The sequence below is a fragment of the Malaclemys terrapin genome, chromosome 9 (assembly GCF_027887155.1).
Source record: "Malaclemys terrapin pileata isolate rMalTer1 chromosome 9, rMalTer1.hap1, whole genome shotgun sequence".
Lineage (NCBI taxonomy): Eukaryota > Metazoa > Chordata > Testudines > Emydidae > Malaclemys > Malaclemys terrapin.
The window spans coordinates 72,572,128-72,596,675 of record NC_071513.1 but is presented as its reverse complement, the minus strand read 5'-3'; the positions used below and the strand labels follow the sequence as shown (position 1 = coordinate 72,596,675).

At 41.3% G+C, this 24,548-nt stretch overlaps 1 protein-coding gene across 1 annotated transcript in view; it reads left to right on the top strand.

Moving 5' to 3' along the window:
- PID1 (phosphotyrosine interaction domain containing 1) overlaps positions 1-24,227 on the top strand; it is a 167,803-nt gene extending 143,576 nt beyond the window's left edge. Inside the window, exon 3 of the mRNA XM_054040698.1 lies at positions 22,284-24,227. Within this exon, the coding sequence (XP_053896673.1) occupies positions 22,284-22,760 (477 nt within the window). The 3' untranslated portion in view covers positions 22,761-24,227. The remainder of the gene's footprint in view (positions 1-22,283) is intronic.
- The last annotated feature ends 321 nt before the right edge of the window (positions 24,228-24,548 follow it).

Sequence of the window (24,548 nt, the reverse complement as noted above, 5' to 3'; positions counted from 1 at the left end):
AAAAAGTTGCTTGAACACAGTTCACAATATTTGGTTAGTAATCCAGTGGAATGTCTGAGGCATTTTTGTTTTTCCTTTGGAGCCAAAAAATCACTTCAGCTCTAATACTCAATGCCACCAGCCAGAGGCTGAGTTACTCTACCTAAAGGTGAGCAGAGGAGGGCTGTGACTTGGACTGTTAGCCATTTTCATTAAGACTGGCAGGGGAGCTTTTTCTGGCACGGAGTATGCTCTCTACATCTCTGCCAAAAACCATGTTTGCAGATTAAAGACATTTAAAATGACACTAAAGTTAAGTTTGCTTTTACTGAAATGAAAAATGTGCCATGACTGACTGACTGAACTACCAGTCAGCCCACCGTAGACCTGTCCAGCTAATGTCTGAGTGCCATAGTGAAGAAGAAATCCAGTTTAGGAGAACTAACATGTGCAACTTTCAAAAGAAATCTGAATCTGTTGAGCTAAAGGACTTTGGAAAATGCACATGTGCTTTCTGAGTTTCAGCTGAAGCAAAACACCAAACCAGTTGCCTTGTCCCACTTCCAGTTTTCCAAACTCTGCACTTTAAAGTGTTTGTGGGGAAGAAGGTCCCCTCTCCACACATCCTGTGAGGTTGAATGATGTCTTTGTCCATTCTTTAGCTGGAGTGCAGCCATCCTAGAAGTTTCATGAAAATAGAGGTTGCTCAAAAATATGGAAAGCTCTTTAAAGCCCTTTGAGTTGATATGTGCTGTATAAATCGAAGAGAGTCGTCATGATGATTATAATAATAATATTGAGGCAAGCCATGTTTATTTGCCTCTGGACAAAAGAATGAGTATTTGGGATTCACCAGTGCTCTGTCTAATTTAGTCTTTCAATTTATTATGCAATCATTATGGAACTTGGATACTAGGTTCTTCAGTGTTTTATGAAACCTTTAATCGGGTGGTGTTTCCACCTTGCCGCTAATACAGCATGCCTGTGCCCACCTACCCAGGATGAAGTCCAAATTTAACGTATCCCAGAGCTTTTCTTTATTGTTAACTTAAATATTGTTATTTGTATTGCAGTAGCACCTACTAACAAGAAACAGAAGCTTCCTACCCATATTTGCTCCTGGCTGTTCCTAGAATTGCTTCCTTCAGGACTTCTCTGTAGCTACTCCTAGATAACTTTGCCTCAGAGAGACACTCGCAGCCTTTTATATTCTAGATTGGTGCTAAGACTTCCCTGGCATGGTTGCGAAGGCAAGTCAGTAGATTCATAGATTCATAGATTCATAGATTCTAGGACTGGAAGGGACCTCGAGAGGTCATCGAGTCCAGTCCCCTGCCCGCATGGCAGGACCAAATACTGCCTAGACCATCCCTAGTAGACATTTATCTAACCTACCCTTAAATATCTCCAGAGACGGAGATTCCACAACCTCCCTAGGCAATTTGTTCCAGTGTTTAACCACCCTGACAGTTAGGAACTTTTTCCTAATGTCCAATCTAGACCTCCCTTGCTGCAGTTTAAACCCATTGTTTCTGGTTCTATCCTTAGAGGCTAAGGTGAACAAGTTCTCTCCCTCCTCCTTATGACACCCTTTTATATACCTGAAAACTGCTATCATGTCCCCTCTCAGTCTTCTCTTTTCCAAACTAAACAAACCCAATTCTTTCAGCCTTCCTTCATAGGTCATGTTCTCAAGACCTTTAATCATTCTTGTTGCTCTTCTTTGGACCCTTTCCAGTTTCTCCACATCTTTTTTAAAATGCGGCGCCCAGAACTGGACACAATACTCCAGCTGAGGCCTAACCAGAGCAGAGTAGAGCGGAAGAATGACTTCTCGTGTCTTGCTCACAACACACCTGTTAATGCATCCCAGAATCATGTTTGCTTTGTTTGCAACAGCATCACACTGTTGACTCATATTTAGCTTGTGGTCCACTATAACCCCTAGATCCCTTTCTGCCGTACTCCTTCCTAGACAGTCTTTTCCCATTCTGTATGTGTGAAATTGATTTTTCCTTCCTAAGTGGAGCACTTTGCATTTGTCTTTGTTAAACTTCATCCTGTTTAACTCAGACCATTTCTCCAATTTGTCCAGATCATTTTGAATTATGACCCTGTCCTCCAAAGTAGTTGCAATCCCTCCCAGTTTGGTATCATCCGCAAACTTAATAAGCGTACTTTCTATGCCAATATCTAAGTCGTTGATGAAGATATTGAACAGAGCCGGTCCCAAAACAGACCCCTGCGGTACCCCACTCGTTACGCCTTTCCAGCAGGATTGGGAACCATTAATAACAACTCTCTGAGTACGATTATCCAGCCAGTTATGCACCCACCTTATAGTAGCCCCATCTAATTTGTATTTGCCTAGTTTATCGATAAGAATATCATGCGAGACCGTATCAAATGCCTTACTAAAGTCTAGGTATACCACATCCACCGCTTCACCCTTATCCACAAGGCTCGTTATCCTATCAAAGAAAGCTATCAGATTGGTTTGACATGATTTGTTCTTCACAAATCCATGCTGGCTATTCCCTATCACCTTACCACCTTCCAAGTGTTGGCAGATGATTTCCTTAATTACTTGCTCCATTATCTTCCCTGGCACAGAAGTTAAACTAACTGGTCTGTAGTTACCTGGGTTGTTTTTAGTTCCCTTTTTATAGATGGGCACTATATTTGCCCTTTTCCAGTCTTCTGGAATCTCTCCCGTCTCCCATGACTTTCCAAAGATAATAGCTAGAGGCTCAGATACCTCCTCTATTAGCTCCTTGAGTATTCTAGGATGCATTTCATCAGGCCCGGGTGACTTGCAGGCATCTAACTTTTCTAAGTGATTTTTAACTTGTTCTTTTTTTATTTTATCCGCTAAACCTACCCCCTTCCCATTAGCATTCACTATGTTAGGCATTCCTTCAGACTTCTCGGTGAAGACCGAAACAAAGAAGTCATTAAGCATCTCTGCCATTTCCAAGTTTCCTGTTACTGTTTCTCCCTCTTCACTAAGCAGTGGGCCTACCCTGTCTTTGGTCTTCCTCTTGCTTCTAATGTATTGATAAAAAGTCTTCTTGTTTCCTTTTATTCCCGTAGCTAGTTTGAGCTCATTTTGTGCCTTTGCCTTTCTAATCTTGCCCCTGCATTCCTGTGTTGTTTGCCTATATTCATCCTTTGTAATCTGTCCTAGTTTCCATTTTTTATATGACTCCTTTTTATTTTTTAGATCGTGCAAGATCTCGTGGTTAAGCCAAGGTGGTCTTTTGCCACATTTTCTATCTTTCCTAACCAGCGGAATAGCTTGCTTTTGGGCCCTTAATAGTGTCCCTTTGAAAAACTGCCAACTCTCCTCAGTTGTTTTTCCCCTCAGTCTTGATTCCCATGGGACCTTACCTATCAGCTCTCTGAGCTTCCCAAAATCTGCCTTCCTGAAATCCATTGTCTCTATTTTGCTGTTCTCCCTTCTACCCTTCCTTAGAATTGCAAAGTCTATGATTTCATGATCACTTTCACCCAGGCTGCCTTCTACTTTCACATTCTCAACGAGTTCCTCCCTATTTGTTAAAATCAAGTCTAGAACAGCTTCCCCCCTAGTAGCTTTTTCAACCTTCTGAAATAAAAAGTTGTCTCCAATGCAGTCCAAGAATTTGTTGGATAGTCTGTTCCCCGCTGTGTTATTTTCCCAACATATATCCGGATAGTTGAAGTCCCCCATCACCACCAAGTCTTGGGCTTTGGATGATTTTGTTAGTTGCTTGAAAAAAGCCTCATCCACCTCTTCCACCTGGTTAGGTGGCCTGTAGTAGACGCCTAGCATGACATCTCCCTTGTTTTTTGCCCCTTTAAGCCTAACCCAGAGACTCTCAACACTTCCGTCTCCTATGTCCATCTCTACCTCTGTCCAAGTGTGTACATTTTTAATATATAAGGCAACACCTCCTCCCTTTTTCCCCTGTCTATCCTTCCTGAGCAAGCTGTACCCATCCACACCAACATTCCAATCATGTGTATTATCCCACCAAGTTTCAGTGATGCCAACAATGTCATAGTTGTATTTATTTATTAGCACTTCCAGTTCTTCCTGCTTATTCCCCATACTTCTCGCATTTGTATATAGGCATCTAAAATACTGGTTTGATCTTTCCTCCCAGTTTTTTCCTGACTCTCCTTTCTCTCTGCCAATATAGCCCACACTCCCTCTTGTTTCCGACTCATTTCCCCGGTCTCCATGTTCCCCACTTACCTGTGGGCTTTGCTCACCTGTCCCCGTCGAACCTAGTTTAAAGCCCTCCTCACTAGGTTAGCCAGTCTGTGTCCGAATAGGGTCTTCCCTCTCCTCGAAAGGTGAACGCCATCTCTGCCTAGCAGTCCTTCCTCGAATAGCATCCCGTGGTCTAGGAAGCCAAAGCCCTCCTGGTGACACCATCTTCGCAGCCAGGCATTCACCTCCATGATGCATCTGTCTCTGCCCGGGCCCCTACCTTTAACAGGAAGAATTGAAGAGAATACCACCTGTGCTCCAAACTCCTTCACCCGTGCTCCCAGAGCCCTGTAGTCACTCTTGATCCGCTCAGTGTCACACCGCGCAGTATCATTTGTGCCCACATGGATGAGTAGCATGGGGTAGTAGTCAGAGGGCCGGATAATCCTCGACAATGCCTCCGTAACGTCTCGGATACGGGCCCCCGGCAGGCAGCATACCTCTCGAGATGAAATGTCAGGGCGACAGATGGGCGCCTCCGTCCCCCTCAGCAGAGAGTCTCCGACCACCACTACCCTACGTTTCCTATTCGCAGTGGTGGCAGCAGACTCTCCAGCCTTAGGGGTACGAGGCTTCTCCTCCTTTACTGTAGGGAGTGATTCCTTCTTTCCTGTATCAAGAAGAGCATAACGGTTACCTATAACCACGGCAGGAGGGTTCGGAGCAAGGGTGGAGCACTGCCTGCTGCCAGAAGTAACCAGCTGCCAGCGTCCACCCTGAGCCATCTCCTCCTCCACCAGTGGTGTATCAGCAGTCCTGTGTACTGGGACAGCTACCTCAGCTGTCTCCACATGGACACTGTCGAGGAATTGCTCGTGGATACGGATGCTCCTCAACCTAGCCACCTCCTCCTGTAGCTCTCTCACCTGCTGCCTGAGAGATTCCACCAGCAGGCACCTTTCACATTGGATGGTCCCCCCAGCCTGGATATCCGTAAGTGGAAATTGCAAGTTACAGTCTTTGCAAAACCACACCAGGATCTGGGTAGAGGCATCCATGCTTAGGCACTCTGTCTGGCTACAGGCACAGGTGGAGGAGACAGTAGCAGTGCTGGCACAGGTGTTGCGGGTCTTCCTAACCATCGTAAGCCTCCCTCTGTCAAACTCCCGTCTGCAGCCCCCTGTCAGCAGAGGCTTCTAGCTTTCAAACCTTCCTTTGAAGCTCACAGCTTCCAACTGCCAGCCACAGCACACGGTCCTTCAAACAACCAAAACAAACAAACAGACCCAAAAGGTTGCTGTATTGCTCCTCCTTCACCTGGAGAACTCCCTTGCGAAACTCCCTGTTAGCAGCCCCTGGTCGCTTGATTCACTCTGCTGCTTTATGCATGGCCGAAGGCCCTCACAGTGGGTTATGGACCCTTATTTTTCCTTTCTCGCTGGCCCCTGACATAACATAAAGGACCTGGCAACGGGAAGATTTCTTTCACTTGCAGCTACTTTTGGACGATTACCTTATTTCTTTGTATTGCCAAATCACCATATAGGACTTGGCTGGCAACCTAAAAGGTTGAGGGACCACATGGGAGTCATTCTGTTTGTGGAATCAAATTCTAGAAACCACATAAATCCTGAAAAATAGGGCTTCATGTTGTTGTCTTGTGAGAGGCCTACAAGCAACCAAATCCATGCCCCCAAGCTGGAGTCAGATTACAAAGTTGCGGTGGGTAGGTGGGTGGAGGGGGTGTTCCCCCATCTCCTTGCTCCCAGTTTTCCTTTCCTTTCCTTTAATTGGAGCTAGCTTATATCCCATTTCCCTGGGATGCAGAGGACCCCCTATGTGCTCATTTCAATTTTCCTTAATTGGTGGAGGGCAGCAATAAGCCATCCATGCCAAGGAGAGGGATCAGCACAGGGGCGAATTTCACCCGCACAGAGAAGAAAATTGCAATCAGACACTTCGAAGCAGCCTAGAAAACTATAGAATTACTCACCTTCAACCCTTAGTAACATTAGGGTGAGGATCCTGAATTAGGAATCCTTATTGGCTGAGTTGTATTATTTAATCTGACAAAATGGGGATTTAGAAATATACCTCCATGAGTCAGACTTGTAAAATAGTGTGGGTCAGATCCCCAGCTGGTGTAAATTGGTGTAGCTTTGTTGACTTTAATGGAGCTACAACCATTTACCCCAACTGTGAATATGGCCCTTTAAAATTTAGTAAATGAAAAGTTATGCATATAACATTTAAAAACAAGATCTCGAGAAAACATAATTTATGTACATGCTATATAGTGTATATAGCACAGAATAGAGGAAACAAAAATGTTACATATATACTATGTGCAAAAATTACTGTTTCCAGCTGGTAAATTTGTTCTTAAAGTTAGACTGCTAAAGAGTATCCTTTGTTCAAGTTGAAATAACACTATTACTTCTAGTATCATGTTGTCATGTTTTCCATGCCTTTTTCCCTTTATAAATTAAAATGCTGCTAGGTGACGGAAGCCATTGAATACTTGTAAGAGTTACCTTATTAGGTTTCAGAGTAGCAGCCATGTTAGTCTGTATCCGCAAAAAGAACAGGAGTACTTGTGGCACCTTAGAGACTAACAAATTTATTAGAGCATAAGCTTTCGTGGACTACAGCCCGGAAGTGGGCTGTAGTCCACGAAAGCTTATGCTCTAATAAATTTGTTAGTCTCTAAGGTGCCACAAGTATTCCTGTTCTTATTAGGTTTGCATTCTATGAGTACATTAGGTAAGTTGGTAAGGAGGGATGGTGACATTCTCTTGGTTGTAGGCTAATAAGAAGATCATGCAGTTCATAATTTTGGTATTCATTTACATTGACTCTTTGAGGGCTGAGGAGCAGACATCTCACCCTAGAATTATTACAGAAGAGCGATGAGATTTTAATACAGTAGAATCATAGGGCTTGATTCATGATTCTTTGCTTATTTGCCTTGCAGTGATGTAAATTTGGAGTAACTCAATAGAAGTCAATGGAGTTACATAAGTGTAAATCAGAGATAGAAATTTACACAATGAAATTACAACAGCATAAAATGGATGCAAGTGAGGGAAAAATTGACCATAATATTTTACTTATTGTTTTATATATATCTATATATATATAACTGTATGGTTAAAAGGCAACGATCCACTTTCAAATCAAATCTACTTTCTGTAGGAGAATTCAGTTGTAGCCTGATTCTGTTTGAATGCTTCAGGAATAGTCAGTCATTCCACTAGAGCTGGGGCTGAAAGAAGATCTTCAGGAATCCTGAAAAAGGAAGTTTTTCATATTATAGCAGTAAGGCAGAGATGTTTGTCTAGACTATACTTTAATGGAATGTAGTAAATTGTAGATTCCACATTTTTGTAGCTATCTTAAACTTGAAAATTCTACTAGAAAGTTGATTTTTTTTAAACCAACACTTCTTTTTATCAAACTAGTATTTGATGTCTGTGAAGCCAAATCAATGTAGTTCGCTTAGTATTTAGGAATTGTTGTGATGTCAAGTTAAGACCACTCGTGTTGCAAGAAAAGTAATAATTTTATAAAATTTGTCTACATTTTTCATTCAATATCTTTTTATACAAAAGAGCCTTTTTTCTAAACTGAATATTTTTGCAGATTTTTTTCGTCTTTTTTCAAAATTTTCCCATTTACAAACATTTCATATTTTTGAAACAGAAAACTGATTTTTGTTGGCTTTTCCCCCTTTTTGTTTTCTCCTCACTTCTCTCCCCCCCTTTCTTTTTTACCATTTTGTTTTTGAGGGGATAAAAGCGTGGAGAAAGAAAGAAGAAAGTGATAGGGTGGGGGATTCATTTTTTTCTGTCAAAACAGTGGAAATTTGAATCAAGAGTTTTCCCCCAACTTTTTTTCTCAAAACATACTTGCAATTATTCAACTAACTCTAATAAATTCATTATTGTGCTAGCATACAAGGGTAGAAAGAAACAGTGTATAGACAAGGCAATGATAGTTGTATTACCTTAACAGTTAGTCAGCATGTCCCATGCATTGATAGTAGTTCCTTTCACTGTTGTAATTAGAAACAGTTCTGCTTCTGTCAGCTCTGTATACTCCGTCTTCTCAGATTCGTTTTCTGTTGTAATTTTCAAAATGCCATAGGTAGCTGGAAAAAGTGAGTTGAAGAATAAAATGCATACATGTTATCTGGCAGCTCTTTAAAGAAGATTTTGTTTGTGTTTTCCTTTCCTTTTCTCTCCTTCAATCACAGGATCTACAGATTTCTGAACATTTCAGGATTTTGTTTGTATTGCTCACATCATAAAGTATATCAAGCTGCAGGAGGGCATCTTAAAGTCATAAACTAAATTGTTTTTATACCATGAGGGTAAGAATCCTATGTTTTGACTCTAAGCTGGACAAATGGAGTCAAAGAGAGTACACATATATTACTGTGATGTCATTTTTATAAAGTGATTTTGTCTCCCCAGGCACGCTTTAATGCCTTTCAGATAAATCACTTCTGTCTCTGTCAGTGACAGTGACAATATCTGCAGTCTTTATACATCCAGGAAGCCAGTTGGCAGGACAAATTACACACTGGGGCAGTTTGATAAGAGTAAGATGGGGAAAACAAAAATTCAATTCCCCATTCATCACTGAAAAATGTCAGAGCTAAGTTGTAATGTGAATCCAGAAACCAGAGCTGTCACTTACACAGCTAATTGTAATGGATGGTGCACACTGGGGAGATGGGAGGGGAGGACCCAAAGGCAGGGGAGGGAGGAGCAAGTGGGATTGAAACAAATGAGCATACCACCATGACTCATGAATGAAAAATTGGAAGCACTTTCCCAAAAGTTATGTGTATCAGTGTTGGGCGTTTCTACTTAGTCTGATTGATAGCAGTGGAACAGGGAAGATGACATTGACCTTGGCAACACAACCAATAGTTTATATTCATATGCAAGAACTGTTATTGACCAATTTTGTCAGTTTAGAAGGAGCCAGTGTAATTTGTGCCAACATCAAATGGGCACTTTCCTTTTTCCTCCACTCTTGCTTTGTATACATAAGCATATATTTGTGCTTGCAGTGTTGAGCAAATCCCAGTGCCTGCATATGGTAGAGTTTGTGCTTTTTCTCCTATAACCTGTCAGGGTAAAAATGAAGTACAGGATCTAATCCATTAGAGCTTTTTAGTGAAGAATAAACAGACATACTTAAAAAGAAGTTATCAGCCCTTTAGAAGAAGAAAGTAAAAGCAGTATTAAATCATGGAATCATAGAAGACACCGTAAGGGACTGCTATAGATCATCTAGTCCAGTCCTCTGCACTCAAGGCAGGACTAAGTAATAACTAGACAGTTCCAGACAGGTGTTTGCCTAACTTGTTATTGAAAACCTCTAATGACGGAGATTCTACAACTTCCTTAGGCATATTTAACTACAGAGAAAAAGGTGAAAATTATGAGAGAAGCAGGATCGACAGTAAGTAATTATGTTACCTGTGGAAAGGCCAGAGAAGTGCATCAAGAATCTAGAATTTGGGGAATATGTAGAATTATATCCCAAAAACCTATATTAAAAGAATGTTACAGTTGCAAAGTCAAGCTCTCCAAATTTCGGGAATGCCAGAATTGAGGTTGCCAGCAGAGTGAGCGTTGGAAGCACAAAGAGAGAATCTCCCTGATGTCAGTTCCAGTGCCTGGTTCCACAGCAACCCCTGGCAGCTGATAGGAGCAGGGGATATTTCTGCTCAGCCCAGCAGCTCCAGGCTGGAGTATGTTCTGTGAGGATGGTGCAATCTGGTTACAAATAGGAGCTGTGAGGTGATGGCTTAACCTATAGGCAGAACTTTGTGGTAGGTATTAGTGGCTCAGTAAGGGATGGGGGGGCTTTGACATCCAGTTCTGTGGAAATTTGGCAGATCATGGGAAACAGAAGAGGTAAAGTGTAAGAGAAATAATAGCAAGAGCACCTGGTGGCATGGGGCTGCTGTACTGTGATTTTTGTATCAGCGGCCATATATGTCTGCCTGTTTGTGTGTGCAAGAGGTGTGCCAGCAGCACTGCCTGGAGGCAGAACATGTCTAGGAGCACTGTAGGGATCACGCTGAGGAGCAGCTCCTATGCCTCCATTTTGTTGGTCCAGCATGTGGTCTCCCAAGGTCAGACTGCCAGGATTGTCTGTTTGTTTGTGCAGCACCTAGCACATTGGGGCATCAATCCTGATTGGGTCCTCCTGGTGCTACATATATGTATTTATGGGAAGCATTAGGGATTACCAAGACAAGGACTTTCCTTAGAAATGAAAAATCCTGAGGTCTCTTTTTTTCAGAGGAATCTTTTTAGTTTTGAAATTATGGCAAGTGTTTGAATCAGATCAAACAGAAATCAGACAGATGAGAATGATTTCTTACTTTGAGTCCATTTAAATCCCAAATTGCTCTTAATTGAGATCACAGAACCATTCAACACGTTATTGATTAAGCATCTTCATGGATATGAGTCCCATGGTATGAATGCACCCAAAACTGGACCCGGTGCCTTCCAGCACAAAGCCTTTGGGATCTCCACAGTCTGCCATTGCCACGTGATTTCAGAGGGGAAGCTGATTCCATCCCTCAACAGCTGTTACAGGAGGTGGAGGTTGTGAATCTGCTCTCCTCCCACTCTAACTTCTATATAGCCCCAGTTGAGGAAAGGGAAAATGGTACAGTCCCCTGAGATTCTACCTGCCCAGCCCCACTACAGGTGATATTTTTGTCCCTCTTCCTTCTAACAGCTCCTTGAGGGTTCCTGAAACCTCTCGTCCACTGCAGGCAAAGATAATGTCTACGGATGGGCTGAGGCAGGGAGATATTCATTTGAAAGAGCGTCCCATCAGCATCTCTGTATCCCTTTGCTCCAGTGTCTCAGAGGGTCACAATTTGGCAGCTGTTATTTAGTTGCTTTTACTAAAAGATAATTTTAGAAGAAAGGTTTCCTTTTTCTTGATCACTTACAATATCCCCCTTCACTAGAAACCCAATAATGTAGTACACGGTTTGAGTTCTCTGAGTGCTTTTATCCAATAGGAAATGCCTCTAGCAAATATTAGAATCTTTCACTATAAAGTTCTAACTGATTTAAAAACAAATAAAATATACTTGAATTCTCTCTCTCTCTCTCTCTCTCTCTCACTCACTCACACACACACACACACACACACACACACACAAAATCAGTACAGCCACAGTTAGCTTACAGGATTTTTTCATTGGTGGAATTTAAGCTGTGTATGGTACATGGATGCATCCCAGTGTGGGTCTGATGTGGAAGTACACAAACATAACACACAGAATTGTTTGCAGGTGTATTGAGATTGATGTTTGGTGTTTGCTGAGGTCTTCAAGCTTCAGAAGGGGAGCAGAGTAAGAAGAGGATCTGTTGAAAATAATCCAGTTGCCAGATATATATATTTTAAACCAGAAATTTAGGGAAAATATTAAATCCTTGGACAGTTTTTTAACTTGTCTAACCAGACTTGTTATCTGTCTTGCAACAGATAACAGTATCACTAACGTTGGCTTTGTGCATGACAGGCAAATTGCACATCAGAATGAACTTTTCCTGAACTGTTTTTCTTAAGTACTATATTGGACACACTTATCCTTTTCCTGAGTGTCAGACATGCATCTTCCATTTTGTTCCACTTTCTTTTCACTAAATAACACTTATATGTGAACAATACAAGAAAAATCTCAATCCCCATTACTGTGTATTGTCACTTCAAATGTGTGAAATCCTAAATATTGTAATATAGGACCAGTTTAACTGAGTACCTGCCCGCTGCCCTGCATCTCATTAAGGCATGCCAGATCTGTGAGCCTAGAGCCGAGATACAATACTGAAAGGGCATAGTTCTGTCCAGGATACCTGGTTTTGGAATACTCTATTGTGTCTACTCCTTTATTATGTGGAGCAAGTTTCCCTGTCTGGGTAAACAGATATGCCCTAGCTCTGCTTGAGCTAGTGCTCTAAAAATAGCAGGGTGGACATTGTAGCACCGGCTGTGGCATGGGCTAGCCACCTGCGTATGATGGACGGGTAGGCTTCTATGCCAGCAGCTAGCCCATGCAGCCACCTGTTCTGCAACATCCACATCACTATTTTAGCATGCTATCTTGAGCAGAGCTAGTGCCTGTCTGTCTACCCGGGGTAAGAGGTTGCGGTGTAGATGTACCCTATGGGGCCTGATCTTGGAAGGTGATGAATACCTCCAGCATATTGCAGGAGGTATTCAGAACCCTTTGAGAGCTGCCCTATCTCCTTGAAGGCCAGTATAATATACTGCATCCCTGGCACCCTTCAAGGCAGGACTGAAGGGTTTTTTTGTTTTTCTTTCTTATGGCTGAGCTGTTTGGACAACATGCATTTTGTGGGGAGGGACTGGGATTTGCCTTTTGACCCTTCACCTATGAATCATAGAATATCAGGGTTGGAGGGGACCTCAGGAAGTCATCTAGTCCAACCCCCTGCTCAAAGCAGGACCAATTCCCAACTAAATCATCCCAGCCAGGGCTTTGCCAAGCCTGACCTTAAAAACCTCTAAGAAAGGAGATTCCACCACCTCCCTAGGTAACCCATTCCAGTGCTTCACCACCCTCCTAGTGAAAAAGTTTTTCCTAATATCCAACCTAAACCTCCCCCACTGCAACTTGAGACCATTACTCCCTGTTCTGTCATCTGCCACCACTGAGAATAGCCGAGCTCCATCCTCTTTGGAACCCCCCTTCAGGTAGTTGAAGGCAGGTATCAAATCCCCTCTCACTCTTTTCTTCTGCAGACTAAATAACCCTAGTTCCTTCAGCCTCTCCTCGTAAGTCATATGCCCCAGCCCCCTAATCATTTTCGTTGCCCTCCACTGGAATCTCTCCGATTTGTCCACATCCCTTCTGTAGTGGGGGGACCAAAACTGGACACACTACTCCAGGTGTGGCCTAACCAGTGCTGAATAGAGGGGAATAATCACTTCCCTCAATCTGCTGGCAATGCTCCTACTAATACAGCCCAATATGCCGTTGGCCTTCTCGGCAACAAGGACACACTGCTGACTCATATCCAGCTTCTCATCCACTGTAATCCCCAGGTCCTTTTCTGCAGAACTGCTGCTCAGCCAGTCAGTCCTCAGCCTGTAGCAGTGCATGGGATTCTTCCTTCCTAAGTGCAGGACTCTGCATTTGTCCTTGTTGAACCTCATCAGATTTCTTTTGGCCCAATCCTCTAATTTGTCTAGGTCACACTGGACCCTATCCCTACCCTCCAGTGTATCTACCACTCCTCCCAGTTTAGTGTCATCTGCAAACTTGCTGAGGGTGCAATCCACGCCATCCTCCAGATCATTAATGAAGATATTGAACAGCCCCAGGACAGACCCTTGGGGCACTCCGCTTGATACCGGCTGCCAACTAGACGTGGAGCCATTGATCACTACCCGTTGAGCACTATGATCTAGCCAGCTTTCTATCTACTTTATAGTCCATTCATCCAGCCCATACTTCTTTTACTTGCTAGCAAGACTACTGTGAGAGACTGTATCAAAAGCTTTGCTAAAGTCAAGGAATAACACGTCCATTGCTTTCCCCTCGTCCACAGAGCCAGTTATCTCATCATAGAAGGCAATTAGGTTAGTCAGGCATGACTTGCCCTTGGTGAATCCATGCTGACTGTTCCTGATCACTTTCCTCTCCCCTAAGTGCTTCAGAATTGATTTCTTGAGGTCCTGCTCCATGATTTTTCCAGGGACTGAGGTGAGGCTGTCTGGTCTGTAGTTCCCCGGATCCTCCTCCTTCCCTTTTTTAAAGATGGGCACTACATTAGCCTTTTTCTAGTCATCTGGGACCTCCCCTGATCACCATGAGTTTTCAAAGATAATGTCTAATGGCTCTGCAATCACATCAGCCAACTCCTTTAGCACCCTTGGATGCAGTGCATCTGGCCCCATGGACTTGTACTCGTCCAGCTTTTCTAAATAGTCCCGAACCACTTCTTTCTCCACAGAGGGCTGGTCACCTCCTCCCCATACTGTGCTGCCTAGTGCAGCAGTCTGGGAGCTGACCTTGTTCGTGAAGAAAGAGGCAAAAAAAGCATTGAGTACATTAGCTTTTTCTACATCCTCTGTCACTAGGTTGTCTCCCTCGTTCAGTAGGGGGCCCACACTTTCCTTGACCGCCTTCTTGTTGCTAACATACCCCAAGAAACCCTTCCTGTTACTCTTAACATCCCTTGCTAGCTGCAACTCCAAGTATGATTTGGCCTTCCTGATTTCACTCTTGCATGCCTGAGCAATATTTTTATACTCCTCCCTGGTCATTTGTCCAATTTTCCACTTCTTGTAAGCTTCTTTTTTGTGTTTAAGATCAGCAAGGATTTCACTGTTAAGCCAAGCTGGTCATCTGCCATATTTACTATTCTTTCTACACATTGGGATGGTTTGTTCCTGCAACCTCAATAAGGATTCTTTAAAATACAGCGAGCTCTCCTGGACTCCTTTCCCCTTCATGTTATTCTTCCAGGGGATCCTGCCAATCAGTTCCCTCAGGGAGTCAAAGTCTGTTTTTCTGAAGTCCAGGGTCTGTATTCTTCTGCTCTCCTTTCTTCCTTGTGTCAGCATCCTGAACTCGACCATCTCATGGTCACTGCCTCCCAGGTTCCCATCCACTTTTGCTTCCCCTACTAATTCTTCCCTGTTTGTGAGCAGCAGGTCAAGAAGAGCTCTGCCCCTAGCTGGTTCCTACAGCACTTGCACCAGGAAATTGTCCCCTACATTTTCCAGAAACTTCCTGGATTGTCTGTGCACTGCTGCATTGCTCTCCAAGCAGATATCGGGGTGATTGAAGTCCCCCATGAGAACCAGGGCCTGTGATCTAGTAACTTCTGTTAGTTGCCAGAAGAAAGCCTCGTCCACCTCATCCCCCTGGTCTGGTGGTCTATAGCAGACTCCCACCACAACATCACCCTTGTTGCTCACACTTCTAAACTTAATCCAGAGAACTCTCAGGTTTTTCTGCAGTTTTATCCCAGAGTTTTGAGCAGTCATACTGCTCTCTTACATATAATGCAACTCCCCCACCTTTTCTGCCCCGCCTGTCCTTCCTGAACAGTTTATATCTATCCATGACAGTACTCCAGTCATGTGAGTTATCCCACCAAGTATCTGTTATTCCAATCATATCATAATTCCTTGACTGTGCCAGGACTTCCGGTTCTCCCTGCTTGTTTCCCAGGCTTCTTGCATTTGTGTATAGGCAATTAAGATAACTCGCTGATCATCCTGCTTTCTCGGGCTGGGTCTACACTACCCGCCTGAATTGGCGGGTAGAAATCGACCTCTCGGGGATCGATTTATGACAATCGATCCCCGAATTGACGCTCTTACTCCACCAGCGGAGGTGGGAGTAAGAGCCGTCGACGGGAAGCCGCAGAGGTCGATTTTGCCGCCGTCCCTACAGCGGGGTAAGTCGGCTGCGATGCGTCGAATTTAGCTACACTATTCGCGTAGCTGAATTTGCGTATCTTAAATCGACCCCCCCCTGTAGTGTAGATGTAGCCTTAGTATGAGGCAGGAGCCCTCCCCTCTTGCGCTCTCTTGCTCATGCTTCCTCCTGGTATCCCACTTCCCCACTTACCTCAGGGCTTTGGTCTCCTGAGTGCAAAGGCATCCCATCTTTTAGAGCATACATCAGAAGATGCCATGGGCAGCATGAGTAAACTGTATTGAAGACATTTTCCTGCTTGGTCTTCTGAAACCTTCCTTTCTCTGTGAGTAAGGCTCTTTGTGCTAGGCACAGCAGCAGCTAAGCCATTCTTCTTCTTAAAATGAACAGCGAATGAATAACTTGAAGTCATTTAAAGAAAACAATTCCAAGTATGGAAAATAAATCCTCACCATTTTGTGTAACAAATTTGGCTGTAAGAGAAGTGACAGTTAAAAAGATACTAAAGATTAAAGATACTAAAACTATCAGGCATATTACAAACAATTCTAAAAACATACATCTTCACTCTTACTTACAAAACCTGGAATAAATTAAAGATTTGTTGTCAAAATACTCATATCATGTATTTAAAAATGTCTTTGTTCTACTTTTCTAGAACAGGACATGAAGATGTCATAGATCACAATATTCATTGACTTGATTCTGAGCATCTTTGTGTACCAAGTAGCCGTAGTTCTAATCACTAAAGGGGAAAGGACAAGGCATTTTTCTATTGAGGGCACCTTGAATCAGATATTGACATTGGCTACAACTACAACCAGTTGCAAAGTTTATGAAGAGAAATAAGGAACTCCACAGAGTGACTTGCCTTTTCGCTAAAGGTTAGAGTATTCACATGCACATAATAACGGTGCTAAAACCACAGCTGTATTTCAAGTCATGCATGTGTTTGGTTGTAGTGGCTTGCCAGGGAGAGAGGAATTAGATAGAAATTCCCAGTTCACAGGAGAAATGATGGAAAGGATATAGACAATTTTTAGCATGCACAGGAAGTTGTATGAGTCACATCTTCCACAATCCTTCGGAAAAATGGAACGTTCAAATCAAACTATTGTAAATGCCATAAAGAAATATATTTCTACTTCTGGAAAAGCATAACACATGAAATATCCTTTATTATTTAAGGTTAGCAGTACAGTATTGTGTTTTCTTTTCCATTACCTATTTCATATGTAAAATACAGCATGTGAACCTGCTAAGTGCTTCAACAGCCTGTTAATAATATATGCACTTGAAAGAGGCTGAGACTGCTCTCATTGAAGTCTGTAGGGGATTTGGCTATTGACTTCGATGTGTGTAAGATTGGGCTCACTTTAAACCTTGCTGTACCAGAACAAATGGTTTGTCCTTCTAATGCCTCCATCAGTTACATTAATATACTGGTTCAAAGGAAGGAAAAGAACTCAGTGCAATTATGTGGTGCTGTCCTATTGCAGGAATTTTTTTTCTCAACCCCAGTTTATGCCCTAAAGCATAAATACTGGTAACCCTTTCAAGTGATTAACCTAAATAGTGTAACTACCCGTGTTATTCTTGTTCATATTTCTTTAACTAATTATGTGTGTGTATATGTAAAACATTATTTATAGCATGTTTGATGCATGCAAGTACAGAAGAAATTATTATTTTCTCACTTTGCATCAGTTTTCGTTGGACTTACTGCTGATTCCCACCAGTGTGAGAGGAGAATCAGATCCAGTATCTAATGCTCTTTTTGAATCTTGTAAAATTGTGCTTCTCAGTAATATCCCGTGATGGTGAATTACGCAAGGTGACTATACTGTGTGGGTGGGAAAGTATTTCCTTTTATCCATTTATGTTTTGTGCCTTTTTGAATGAATAACCTTTAAAATGTGGTGTTTTCACCGAAATCTGAGTGAAAGCTGTAAAGGCAAAGAGGGCTGTTTACAATAAGAACAACAACGAAAGAACTTAATTGACAATTAAGTGGTGGGTTCTGAATGCAAAAGAGGAAAATATTTATGGGAAAGGAACTGAGATGGAAATTACCCCATACTTGATCTCAGCCCAAAGATTATCTATCTTGGGAAGTTTAAGGAAAAATTCGTTCAGCTGTCTGTTTTGAGGAATGGGAATGTGGAAGGAAACAGTTTCCCCATATGTTCTGAATGACGTCTGCAGTCCCATGTATCCCAAATGGCTGAAGCTGGAAGCCATTTTAATGCAATACTGAGTTGAATGGTTGAGCACATAAAAATCAGAAAATTCAAACCTGTAACATTTCTACCATGGTAGGCCACGTTACATATACAATAGGGGAGTATTTGGGGTGGATGTGTATATATTTTCCTTCTTACATGACTTCTCAGACATGCCTGTTTGTTACTGTACAACCACTGGAAATTCTGTGCATGTTGCTACATAGAGCAGCTGCCTCTTTAGCTCCATCCAAAAATCCTCCAAAAAGCCACAGCAGAGTAGTGGTCGGGGCTGCTCTAACTGTAGGCAAACTAAATAGCAGCAAACTAGGGCAGCAGATTTCTGGGAGAAGCGATTTTTTTTTCTCATGGCTTTGTCTTTTCCTGCTGCTGCAAATGGTGCCCTCCCAGAGCTATCCCTGTCACTGGCACACACACTCCCTTCGACTGCTCCCTGCACAGAGCTCCTCCTCTATACCAGGGGTAGCCCTTCTTCTGCACAGAGCCTCCAGAACTCTACCAGACAGCCCCACTCACACTTCAGAGCACCTCACCCACTGTACCACACAGCCCCCAACTGGACCATACAGCCATACCTGCTTTACCATAGAGCTCAGCCTTGATACACAGAGCCATGCTCACTGAATAGCGCTCCACCCACTGTGCCACACAGTTCTGCCCACTGCACATGGCTTCACCCATAGGGAAAGCACACTGAAGTTTTGCCAACGGCAGCAGATTGTGTTGAGTGGCCACTGGTGCATTCACAATTCAGGATCATCTGTGGCTTTGGGGGAAATGAAGATGATTCCTTTTGAGGGTCCTTCTAATCCTCCCCACGTTTTATGGTTTGTACCCTAAACTTGTTCCCCTCTGCATCTCATCCTGGATGGGATGATCTGTTCTTTGATCTTCAGTCAGTGAATTCAAAGAAGTTGGAAAAAGAAAAATGGTTGTATCTAATATCTGTATTCTGTAACGATGTGCTTGGGCCGATTTTGTGTATTTAAGTGAGGTGCATGTTATAAAGCACGTGTCTGCAATGAGAATTAAATGGTGGTAGAAGCCAATGTACAGTAACCTTACTTGTGGAATATCTTGTAACTAAGAACCCAGTGAGGAATGCATAATAAATCCATCCTCTGCCAGTTTTAGTTTGTTGGCTCAATACCTGCAATTGTGCAGATATTAATGGGCAGGTTACTAAAATGGCTACTCCAGAAGGTTTAATATCTAATGTACAACACTTAGACGGCATTTAATTATAAAGAGGTCTTTTATGTTCTGAAAAGAATGCTGACTTTTTGTGTGTCCGATATTCAAGAACTCTTGCCAGCCGTCTGCATCTCTGCTCTACATCTAATGGAGGGGACTCTGAGGTAATGATGTATATTGTAATTTGTCTTCAATAAAATGTCCTGTACTAATGTAATACTCATGCACCAAATGGGAAAAATCTGGTTGCTTGTTAAAAGTCTAACTACATTATTAGAGGTCAATGTTTTTCTAAAAAGAAATGTAGAAGAACTGTGAATCTAAAGGGTAAAGTTTTATTTATTTATAATCTCTTCTATGGTGCTCATCACTGTAGTAACTGAGAACCTCATAAATACCAATCAATTTATCTCCATGGGGGAAAAGTATTATTCCCTGTCTGTAAAATGGGGATTTGAAGTATGGATAAATGAAATTATTTACTAAAGGTCAAATAGTTAGTCTGTGTCCAAGCTAGGAATATAAACCAGATCATCTAAGTCCCATTCCAGTGCCTTAGCCACAAGCCCCATCCTTCCTCTCAATCATTATTGCGGTTTGTTTTTCAGAGTAATTCACAGCTCTTCCATGCAGGCACACCCAGCTTTCTCACAAGTTTATGTGGAATATTTTCCTGTAGGAAATGTTGTTTTAGACTTTACGTTTAGGTACTGTATAATGTGAGATAAAGCAGATGGTTAGTGGCAGAGAAGGTGTTGGGGGAGGATGATTGGTCAGAACAAACAGAAAATCTAGACAGCTTGTATGTGCTCAGTGAATGTGAGAAAAGTCCATCCTGCTACCCTCCCTGTGACAAATTAAGTCAAATTCTTCAGCTTGCAATATGCGCCTGCACAAAAAAACCAACATATTTTAGAGTTGACACTTGGCAAGATATATATAAAAAGGTGACCCCCAGTCAGTGTTTTTATTCTGTCAGTGCCTCCATTTCTTCACATTAGCAAGCAATATCAGTGTTCTCTAACCAGCAAAAACTTGGAAAGGCAAAGCCAGAGAATTTGTGTCAGGATCCCACTTATGAAGTAGAATTCAGGGCAATAGTTTGGATGAGACAAAGTGTATAAGCAGAAGGCTCACTCTCCTTTTTTGTGTTTTCAAAGCTTGACGCAAACCTCATTGAAGTCAATAGAAAGACTCACTTTGACAGCAATGGGCTTTGGATCAGGCCCCAAACGTGAAACTTCTTTACAATGTGCTAATCTTTTGTTAACTGATTTGTGAATTTTAAATGGAACATAATGGATTTTAAGAGAATATATTGAATAGTTTGTGAACATGCTAGTTCCACGTTTATTTTATTATTTTACTAGAAATATGCCTGTGAATACAGGATGAACTACTTCATAGTACACTGCGGTCAAACTGCTGCTTGGTCTTTTATGTACTATTTATATGAGTACAGTTTGTGCTATGAGCTGTTAGTTACTTTACCTTCTCCTCACTAGTACAATAAAATAAAATAAAACAAAACAAAGCTCCAGTAGGACTTGCCTTCTTAACAGTTCTAGCTGTTGTGATTCTCACTGTTAGGAAAAATATAAAGGTTTTATAAGATTTAAAATATTCCCAATGGAAACCATGAACATTTATTGGAGAAGAATAAAACTTTTTGTCCTGAAATTTCTGTTATGAAATTGCTTGTTTGGCAGGCATGATTAAGCCACACTATTTTGTAACCTTATTTTTTAATCATAGCCTAATTTAGGTCTCTGAGTGGGTTTATCAAAGCTTGCAGCAAAACCCAGAATTATTTTTGAAGATTTTTGCTTTGTATGAAATGTAAATTCAGTATTCCTTGCAGCTTTATCTTGAATGTATTTAAACATGAAAATTTAATGTTTTCCTTTTTTTAAACTTAGATAAAAAATAAAAATATTTGATATAATACTACATTTTATAGAAATTAAATTGTACAGTGTACATGATTATTTACAAATGTGTCTAGTACTGGTAACTATCAGAGACAGGATAGTGGGCCATTTGCTTGATCTATTATAGTCTTATGTGCATTATGTTTAAAATTGGACAAAGTAATTTTGCTTTTATTTTTATAATACTTGTTCTTAAATGCAACTTGCAGACAACTGTGATAGAGGGTAATACTATGTATAAATTATATTTTAATAGTATTGACTATCCTAAAATGTAACCTTTCCCAGTTAATAAAAGCTCCATTCAAAATATAATTGAGAAATGTTTCTTGATCTATAAAGATCTAGGTGCACTGATTCTTTCCCATATGCTATATTTAGAATTTTCATTTGGGCTGTATAATGAGTTAGATTTTGACATGTGAAACAAATTTTAGTCAAGGCTCATCATTTTCCTATATAGACTGGATAACAGGATTCTTATTTTTGAATATTTACCCAAGGGAGCTAGACACTAAAGCAGAAAGAGTTTGTGTGATTAAACTAAGCTAGATTTATTACTGTGGGTTTTTTAATGGCACATTTTCTATAAAATTGAAGGAGTAAATGCCTCAGCCCTTTAGCTAACAATAGAAGATGTAGCATTTTGAATAGTTTCTACATATTTTTGGATAATTACTTAAGTAGAAGCAGTGGAAGAAACATAAACAAGATCACTCTGGAAAAAGCATTAGAATAGTTTTGTTATTATCTGCTGTGGTCATGCTCTTCCGACCACATTGTGTTCTTGCATTATTATACTCTGTGTATGTCTTGATGTAAGTAAAACTACTGTTTAAAATGTATTTAACAAAAATAACATGAACATAAGAAACTGTGGGTAAGCACCATGGTCCAGTTATCTGGCCTGTGGGTCTGATCCTATTGACCGTACTTGCATGATAAGTTCCATTGGCTTTACTGGGACTGCTAGCATGAGTGCGAGTTGCAGCATTAGACTTTAAGGCGGAGATTTTCAAGAAGCTTAAGGGAGTTAGTTGCCCAAAATATACAGAAATTCAGTGAGAGGCTCCTAACTCCCTTGAAAATCCCAGCATGAATGACTAAAAATACTGTTCTGAGAGGCAAATCTATTGCTGTCAATCAGAAAACTTCATCTGAATGTGTAGAAAAAAATCCATTGTTCTAGGTAAAGAACTCCATTCACGGAATGGTAGAAATGAATATCAAAGACTATGGTTGATATCACATCTGTTTTTGCTTTTTCTTTGTAGGTTACATATTTGGGTAAGGTGTCCACAACAGGGATGCAATTTTTATCAGGCTGCACAGAAAAACCTGTCATTGAATTATGGAAGAAGCACACACTAGCCAGGGAGGACGTCTTCCCAGCCAATGCCCTTCTGGAAATCCGCCCCTTCCAAGTCTGGCTTCATCACCTGGACCACAAAGGCGAAGCCACAGTCCACATGGATACCTTTCAGGTGGCACGTATAGCCTACTGCACTGCCGACCACAACGTCAGCCCAAACATCTTTGCTTGGGTTTACAGGGAGATCAACGATGACTTGTCCTATCAGATGGACTGCCATGCTGTAGAGTGTGAGAGCAAGCTGGAGGCCAAGAAGCTGGCTCATGCCATGATGGAGGCCTTTAAGAAGACTTTCCACAGCATGAAGAGTGATGGCCGGATCCACAGGAATAGCTCATCTGAGGAAGTGTCTCATGAATTCGAATCTGATGATGGCTGACTCAACTCATTGATGGTACAGCAAGGGCAGAAATTGCCTAGGGAATAGGAGCTGATAGATGAATAAGCAACAACTGATATCTGGAATTAAAAGACGGCCAAACACTCGGCTCACCAGCTTTTTAAATCAAAAGAGCAAATCAGTACCTAAAGATATGCATCATTAAAGTAATTATGTTACATTGAAATCTGCTGCTGTTGTAAATGTGAGAAAAAGCTTCCCCCTTTCCCGCCCTCTCACCCCATTTTACCTCCCCAACCCATGCACCATCTAATGTTTATAGCCTAGTATAGTTCAGGTGTACAATCTGAAGTTGATTCAGTCCAGTTTGCCTTATGAAATCCATCAAGCAATTTTAATAGTAGATTCTCTGGGATTCATAGCTCGGATCTGATGCTGCTATGCAGCAGCAAGTGGAAAAGGGAGCCCCTTGGTTCAGAAAAACGAATCCCTTTCAATGTCCTATTGCAAAATCCTTTGACCTTACCTAGGCTGAAACAGCCATTCATAAGCTTTTTGACAAATGGCCTGACATTCTGCAGTTTATTCACATTTCATAATTTTTTAAAAAGATGCTTATATTTACACATTATATCATATGCTATCCTTTATTTTATTCATTTTGTCTATTTTCTTAATGTACCTGCAGCTACTCATCTCCCACCAAGCACCATTAAATACAATTTCCAGGATACCAAAAAGGGAAAAAAAAATCCATGATGGCTGGTAATACAGTGAACCAGCTCCATTATTTCTGCTGAGAGTTGAGTGACATGTTGCTAAGACCCGTGGTCTTTCACCAGTTGAACTGGGACTTATGATCCACCTCAGATCTGAAGTTATACGAACATGGTAGCCTTAACTCCACAGTAGTCTCCATCACCAACCTAGTATATATAATTTGATGTAGCTGGTACTCCTGGGTCACAAAAGCCAGGGGTGTGTTACCATAATAGCAAAGTGTCTCTGACAATTAAAGGCACTAGTCCTTTTAGAGTCAGGTTTGAAATGATTGGTTTGTACTGAAATGATTGAGAAGTTCACATTAAGATATCCTGCACTTTTTCTGGTCCACGGACAAAAAGGTTCATAACTTTTGTAAAGGCAGAAAAAAAAATCAAATAAAAACAAAACTTTTGGTTCACTAAATGTTTTTAAGGCCAAGAGCAGATGAATAGTTTGCAGGGAATGCTGCTCCTTGTTCGTAATCATGGTAATGGTAGGGGCACTAGGGCACCTTACAGAAGCCTTAAAAGAAAGCTATGTGTCTGTGTTTTATGTGTGTATATATACACATTGTGTGAGAGAGCATATGTATGCCTGTGTTAAAGCATGTAGATTGAGCATGGAGACATGTTGAGGAGGACCCACGGCTCTTGAAAATATGCTTGTTGCTTTCCAATGTATGTAAACTATTCTCCAGCATAAATACATTCATACTTTAATAAAAAATATGTTTGAGTTAAAGCTATGATAGTTTTAGGCTCTGTTTCCAATGCAAACTCTCTGTTTTTATTTAAAGTACCTTGGGTTCTGTGTTCCACTGATGATAGATGTTTTACAAACACCAATTAAACTGATTAAAAATTATTATAGGCTTATTTATATATACACCCCTCCCAAACAATTAATAGGATTAAAATATTAATATATTTACATTTAAAACATTACTTTAGTTTCCAAAAGGGATAATGGAATTTTTTACGATTTCCTGTTGAGCTGAATTATTACTATCTAAGATCAGTTTTTAACTTTTATTTCAAGGTGTGTAGACACCAGTTCATACTT